General features: G+C 45.4%; 1 protein-coding gene across 1 annotated transcript; it reads left to right on the forward strand.

The window, feature by feature from the left end:
• Window positions 1–3,172: 3,172 nt before the first annotated feature.
• Window positions 3,173–7,467, forward strand: xbp1 (X-box binding protein 1). Its single transcript, XM_079515727.1, is given in 6 exon segments — window positions 3,173–3,639; window positions 4,471–4,567; window positions 5,114–5,236; window positions 5,407–5,573; window positions 6,087–6,219; window positions 6,222–7,467. Coding segments are annotated over 6 exon segments (1,314 nt in total). The 5' UTR covers window positions 3,173–3,331; the 3' UTR covers window positions 6,708–7,467.
• Window positions 7,468–7,884: the final 417 nt, after the last annotated feature.

Here is a 7,884-nt window from a genome sequence, read left to right on the forward strand (position 1 = left end):
GTCATCATAGCTTAGTTTTAATTTATTTTGAAAGTTCCCCTGGAAACTTAAGGAGCCCAGCTGGGGCCACAACTAATAATAGTGAACTTGTGCAACTTGACATTGTTGTGTTACCACAGAGTACACTATTAATGGTAGCCACTCATCCACTCATTGTTGTGTTACCACAGTACACTATTAATGGTAGCCACTCATCCACTCATTGTTGTGTTACCACAGTACACTATTAATGGTAGCCACTCATCCACTCATTGTTGTGTTACCACAGAGTACACTACTAATGGTAGCCACTCATCCAGTTGTTGTGTTACCACAGAGTACACTACTAATGGTAGCCACTCATCCAGTTGTTGTGTTACCACAGAGTACACTATTAATGGTAGCCACTCATCCAGTTGTTGTGTTACCACAGAGTACACTACTAATGGTAGCCACTCATCCAGTTGTTGTGTTACCACAGAGTACACTATTAATGGTAGCTACTCATCCACTCATTGTTGTGTTACCACAGTACACTATTAATGGTAGCCACTCATCCACTCATTGTTGTGTTACCACGGAGTACACTACTAATGGTAGCCACTCATCCAGTTGTTGTGTTACCACAGAGTACACTACTAATGGTAGCCACTCATCCAGTTGTTGTGTTACCACAGAGTACACTACTAATGGTAGCCACTCATCCAGTTGTTGTGTTACCACAGAGTACACTACTAATGGTAGCCACTCATCCAGTTGTTGTGTTACCACAGAGTACACTATTAATGGTAGCCACTCATCCACTCATTGTTGTGTTACCACAGAGTACACTACTAATGGTAGCCACTCATCCACTCATTGTTGTGTTACCACAGAGTACACTATTAATGGTAGCCATTCATCCACTCATTGTTGTGTTACCACAGAGTACACTACTAATGGTAGCCACTCATCCAGTTGTTGTGTTACCACAGAGTACACTATTAATGGTAGCCACTCATCCACTCATTGTTGTGTTACCACAGAGTACACTACTAATGGTAGCCACTCATCCAGTTGTTGTGTTACCACAGAGTACACTATTAATGGTAGCCACTCATCCACTCATTGTTGTGTTACCACAGAGTACACTACTAATGGTAGCCACTCATCCACTCATTGTTGTGTTACCACAGAGTACACTATTAATGGTAGCCATTCATCCACTCATTGTTGTGTTACCACAGAGTACACTACTAATGGTAGCCACTCATCCAGTTGTTGTGTTACCACAGAGTACACTATTAATGGTAGCCACTCATCCACTCATTGTTGTGTTACCACAGAGTACACTATTAATGGTAGCTACTCATCCACTCATTGTTGTGTTACCACAGTACACTATTAATGGTAGCCACTCATCCACTCATTGTTGTGTTACCACAGAGTACACTACTAATGGTAGCCACTCATCCAGTTGTTGTGTTACCACAGAGTACACTATTAATGGTAGCCACTCATCCAGTTGTTGTGTTACCACAGAGTACACTACTAATGGTAGCCACTCATCCAGTTGTTGTGTTACCACGGAGTACACTACTAATGGTAGCCACTCATCCAGTTGTTGTGTTACCACAGAGTACACTACTAATGGTAGCCACTCATCCAGTTGTTGTGTTACCACAGAGTACACTACTAATGGTAGCCACTCATCCACTCATTGTTGTGTTACCACAGAGTACACTACTAATGGTAGCCACTCATCCAGTTGTTGTGTTACCACAGAGTACACTACTAATGGTAGCCACTCATCCACTCATTGTTGTGTTACCACAGAGTACACTATTAATGGTAGCCATTCATCCACTCATTGTTGTGTTACCACAGAGTACACTACTAATGGTAGCCACTCATCCAGTTGTTGTGTTACCACAGAGTACACTATTAATGGTAGCCACTCATCCACTCATTGTTGTGTTACCACAGAGTACACTACTAATGGTAGCCACTCATCCAGTTGTTGTGTTACCACAGAGTACACTACTAATGGTAGCCACTCATCCAGTTGTTGTGTTACCACAGAGTACACTATTAATGGTAGCCACTCATCCAGTTGTTGTGTTACCACAGAGTACACTACTAATGGTAGCCACTCATCCAGTTGTTGTGTTACCACAGAGTACACTACTAATGGTAGCCACTCATCCAGTTGTTGTGTTACCACAGAGTACACTACTAATGGTAGCCACTCATCCACTCATTGTTGTGTTACCACAGAGTACACTACTAATGGTAGCTACTCATCCACTCATTGTTGTGTTACCACAGTACACTATTAATGGTAGCCACTCATCCACTCATTGTTGTGTTACCACGGAGTACACTACTAATGGTAGCCACTCATCCAGTTGTTGTGTTACCACAGAGTACACTACTAATGGTAGCCACTCATCCAGTTGTTGTGTTACCACAGAGTACACTACTAATGGTAGCCACTCATCCACTCATTGTTGTGTTACCACAGAGTACACTACTAATGGTAGCCACTCATCCAGTTGTTGTGTTACCACAGAGTACACTATTAATGGTAGCCACTCATCCACTCATTGTTGTGTTACCACAGAGTACACTGTTAATGGTAGCCACTCATCCAGCTGTCAGAATGGTATTATTTTTAACACTTATGAATACAATAGTAATAGTAATGCCAGACCGAGGGAGTGGGCCAGTGGAGTCCCATTATCTACTTTACTACACAGGCATAACTTTGTTTTGAGTAGGGGAAGAATAATTGACAACTGCATGCATATGTGTGTGTGTGTGTGTGTGTGTGTGTGTGTGTGTGTGTGTGTACGCACACGTGCAGTCGCACACACACACACACACACACACACACACACACACACACACACACACACACACACACACACACACACACACACACACACACAAATCGCCTCCAACAAGGTGTGACAGACGGGAATTTTGAATTTTCAAGTCCTCCTGGTTGGTGGAACCTGGAGGGGCCGAGGGGGGGGCGGGGGCATTAATACTTTCTTTGCACAGGGCGAAACTGTCAATGCAAATTTCATCAGCCCCCCGACGGCCAATCGGAGGGCGCGAGGCGACCGCGTCACAGCCCTGTAGGCGACCTATCAGATTTCTCCACGACTGTGTAAAAAGATCCCGGACGCACCTCCCATTTAGAGCAGTGTCAAAGTGACGGGAAACGGAGTAGCAGCACAGAGAACCCCACGGGTTTCTTTGTTAAAATAATAATTAAAAACAATAAAGAAAAAAACAATAATAAAAATAAATCCTATCTTTTCTACCCCTGCTGCTCCAGTAAGGATATAACACAATAACAACAACCATGGTGGTGGTAACGGCAGGGACGGGCGGAGGAACCCACAAAGTGCTCCTCATCTCGGGGGGGAAACAGCAGCAGAGCAGCGGAGCCCCGGCGCTCCTCCACCAGGCCGCCTACAGCGGCTCCGTGGCCGGCGTCGCGCCGCTCCACCAGGCCACCTACAGCCGCTCCATCTCCGTGGTGCTGCCGTCCTCCTCCTCCTCCTCATGCCAGCAGAGCTCCGACGACTCCGGCTCGGACTCTGCGGGGCCTCCGATGCGCAAGAGGCAGCGACTCACACATCTGAGCCCCGAGGAGAAGGCACTGCGAAGGTATATACTTAGTTTGAATGGGGAGGAGAAGGAAAAAAAATCATAAATGTCTGATCTTAATTCATTTCTCACGCTTTTCGGTTTTCCATCCATCCACCCCCCCCCGTGAAATGATCCGAAAATAGCCGATCGATCTGGGCTTGCAGATCGGGCTGTTTTAAACTCGCGACACCGGCCTATAGACGGAATATGAATACGGGGCTATTTAAACCCGGCATACGCCCACATAAGTGTAGATCGATATGATCTCTTAAAAAGAACAATACGAAAAAGATTTGATGTGACATTCCAATCGGTCACAATGAGGAATTATCACCACTAAAAGTTCTTCTACTGTTACACAAAATATAAAACTGCTGCTTCTGTTACAAAATATAAAAACCGCTCCTTCTACGTACGGCATGTCATAGAAAATATAAAATAAATTCCTGGATCACGCCATAGTAAATTGCATGCCTTTTTTTATCTTATTTTTTTGTATTCTTTGAAAGTTGGACTATAATAAACTAAAGCTTGTCAAACTCTATCTTGACTAATTTGAGTAACGGTCCGCTCAGCTGGATCCCACCCAGTTTTAGATTTGAATAATATGGGACAGGACATTGATATCCTGGTATGTCAGCAGCAGCACAGTCAGCTTGCCTGCGTGGCAAGAAGATGGCCGGTGTGTGTGTGTGTGTGTGTGTGTGTGTGTGTGTGTGTGTGTGATTGCGCAATGGTACAAACCCCATCTGTCATCGCTTTTAGTCAGACAGACAGACTGTATGTATGTATGTCCGCGTCACGGAAAGAATGTCTTCATCAAATTCCCACTCTCTTCCATCCTTCAAGGAAACTGAAGAACAGAGTTGCAGCCCAGACGGCCAGAGACAGAAAAAAGGCCAAAATGGGGGAGCTGGAACAACAAGTGCTAGATTTGGAGTTGGAGGTATATAATTATAAACCCTTTGCTCCTTTTCTGCTTCTCTAACTTTTCACTCGAAAGACCCCCAAATTAATGTATTATTTGGCCACAGAGCCCCCCCCCACCCGCCCCTTTTTTAAAGATTTGGGATGTCATGTTTAAAAGACATGGATATTCATTCATATATTTATATATATAGTTAACCCATTTTGGGCAGGAACCCCTTTTGGTGTTTTAAACATGTTATAATTTAGCTATTGAAAAATAGCAGATCTACAAGCTCATAGCGCGCCACCGATTGGCTGCTATTCTGCTATTTTTGAAAGATCGTGTGAAAATGTGGCGCAAATTTGGAATATATATATTTTTTCAGAACAAAGGTTTTTAACGCAAATCTTCGTCAGGCCAAAAACTGATTTGGATACTATATTTAATTATGTTGTCGGGGAACCCCTCACACTTTTGAGGACCACTGCCCTCTGCCCCTCTATGCATGAGTAATTACAGACCCAACTGCCAATGGCCAAAGTGGAAGTAGAAACTGACAGTGTCATCCCCTTCCCTTCCCAGAACCAGCAACTTCACGTTGAAAACAGACTCCTACGTGAAAAGACGGGTGGCTTGTTGACAGAGAACGAGGAACTAAGACAGAGACTGGGGTTGGACACCCTGGAGACGAAAGAGAGTTTAAAGGTAAGAGGATTGGTTTATTTAAAACTTGGATGATGAAAGGGTGGGATGTATATTAGGGGGTGGTGTCTCTGCATTTCTCAGGTCAGTACTTGAACCTGAGGGGGAAAAAAAGACAGTGTTTGGAGGCTCCGTTTCAAAACGACACTTTGGCTTTTTCTCTGTTTTCTCAGGTTCAGGTACTGCTGTCCAGCGAGGAGGAAGCAGGTTTAGGGATCGGGTCTTCTGAGTCTGCAGCACTCAGGCTACGTGCGCCTCTGCAGCGGGTGCAGGCCCAGCACCTCCTAAATCTGAAGACTTCACAATGGATACAGATGGTCCTGACCCTACAGACGCTGAGGTAAGACCACCACCACACCGGGGAAGAGGCCATTCTCTGACGGAACCGTCCCAAAGCCCCTTGGGGGGGGGGGGGGGGGGGGGGGTCCCGCGGTGGAGGGAGGCCCGGTCCTACCTCTGATGCTAATGGCCTGCTACCAGCATTAGGTAGAGCCAGGTCATGGGTTAATTAGGGGAGGGGGACTGATTACTGATTGTTTTACTCAAGTAAAAGTCACCACAATGTAGGAATACTTGGTTAAAAGTAAACCACCTGTATGTCAAAATAGCAGATCTACAAGCTCATAGCGTGCCACCGAGTGCCGCGCTACGAGCTATTTTTGAAAAATCGTAAAAATGCGGCACAGATCTTTGAATATATATTCTTTCAGAGCGAATGTTTTTTTTATTTTGACGTCAGGCCTAACAAATGTATTTTTTTACTTGAGTAAATGTACGCCCGCACGGTCAGCATTAGGTAGAGCGAGGTCAAGGGTCAGTATGCTAATCCCTCTCTCTCTCCCCTTCTCTCTAGTCTGATCTGCTCATGGGCATTCTGGACATCCTTGACCCAGAGCTGTTCCTCAAGTCTTGCGAGCAGCAGGAGGAGTGCGAGGAGCAGGAGATGCTGCTGGTCGGAGGGGGGCACGCAGTACCTGCCGCCGCACCTGCAGCTCTGGGGGCCTCACCAGTTAAGCTGGAGGCCCTTAATGAACTGATCCACTTTGACCACATCTACACCAAGACCGTGGAGGAGGTGGAGGTGTACGACGGCGACTGTGAGAGCGACGACGCGGAGGTGAAGATCGAGGCGGAGGAGGAGGAGGTGGAGGCCTTCCCTGTCACGCTGGTGGTGGAGGTGGAGGAGGAGACGGTGGTCTGCATCAAGGACGAGCCCCAGGAGGTGGTCATCCCCGAATGTGACGAAGACGACGACGTCGTCGACTGCCACGCGGTCGACTTCATCTCGGTCTCCTCTCCCCTCGACCTCAGCGGCCTCGACAAGGAGGCCTGCCTGGCGGACGCCTACAGCGACTCCGGATACGAGCGGTCCCCATCCCCCTTCAGCGACATGTCCTCCCCGCTCATGTGCTCGGAGAGCTCTTGGGAGGACATGTTTGCAAACGAACTGTTCCCCCAGCTGATCAGTGTCTGAACCAATCCCGGCCCACCATTTAGCTGATCAGTGTCTGAACCCCGCCCCACCATTTCGTCCTCCCCCGCAACAAGTTAACCGTATAGAATCTAGACTTGGGGTGCAACGGTGTTTTTCTTATCCATAATGTATTCAAAAAAATCGATTTAATTACCCATCAACATTTTTGCCATTTCATTATAGACTAAAAGTTAAACATGGCAAAAAAAACAACCTTTAAAATGTAGTGAAAATGGCAAGATCTACAAGTTCACCCTGATCTTGTAGATCTTGTATATTATTCAATTCATCAAAGGTAAAGGATGCCTGGTTGCAGCCCTAATCTAGAGCAGGTATTGTGTAGTGTTGTTAACCAACTACAGACCGAGCCACAAATTGAATCCTCTCGTGTTAAAGTTAAGCACATAATCTCCTTTATTATTATTACAGCAGGTCTGTACTGTCCGTGGGGGCGAGGCTGCAATGACTTGTGGGAGACGGGGGGGGAGTTCTGAAACAGCTTATTTGGCATCACCAATTAGAGCGCTTTAAAGATTGCTTAAATCTTTTGACTCGCTATTCCAAAGTGGGTGGGAAAAAAATCCAGTATTTCTGTAAATGTATCTATGGGGGGGAGGGGGCAGGGGGATTGATCATTTAAATAAGAGAAATTTTATTTATTTGTCTATTCTGCTTCGGAGTCTTTGTATGTTATCCGTTCATGTATAAATGCCTTTCTTTAAATTTGTCGATCGCTCTCCATGTAGTCTTAATTATACTGCATTAAAAAATTGCATTGCATCTTTTGTTTCCGTTTTCAGTCACTTGCGCACAACTTAAGGGATTTGCAGTAAAATTAGATAAATGGTTAACTCCAAACAGACCTGGAATATAAGTGCATAAGGTGTAGACTACTAGAGGACATGGATGTTTGGATGGCTTGTCGTCACCAGGGTTTTATTTTACTCCCAATTGTACACTTTGAGCTTCCAAAGGTCAGTCTGAATAAGTAGTATAACAGTACTGGTGGTTGGATTCATTTGAAGAGCGTCACAGTCCCGGCCCGGAAGAGAATTTCAATTTTCTTCCCCCCATAGACGGTTTTCTGAAATACCTGTTTCTATATCAGTGGTGATCAATATTTCATGTCAAGGACCCCAAAAATGATATGTATTTGGCCGCCGACCCACATCTGAAA

Source organism: Electrona antarctica, assembly GCF_951216825.1.
Source record: "Electrona antarctica genome assembly, chromosome: 12".
Taxonomy (NCBI): domain Eukaryota; kingdom Metazoa; phylum Chordata; class Actinopteri; order Myctophiformes; family Myctophidae; genus Electrona; species Electrona antarctica.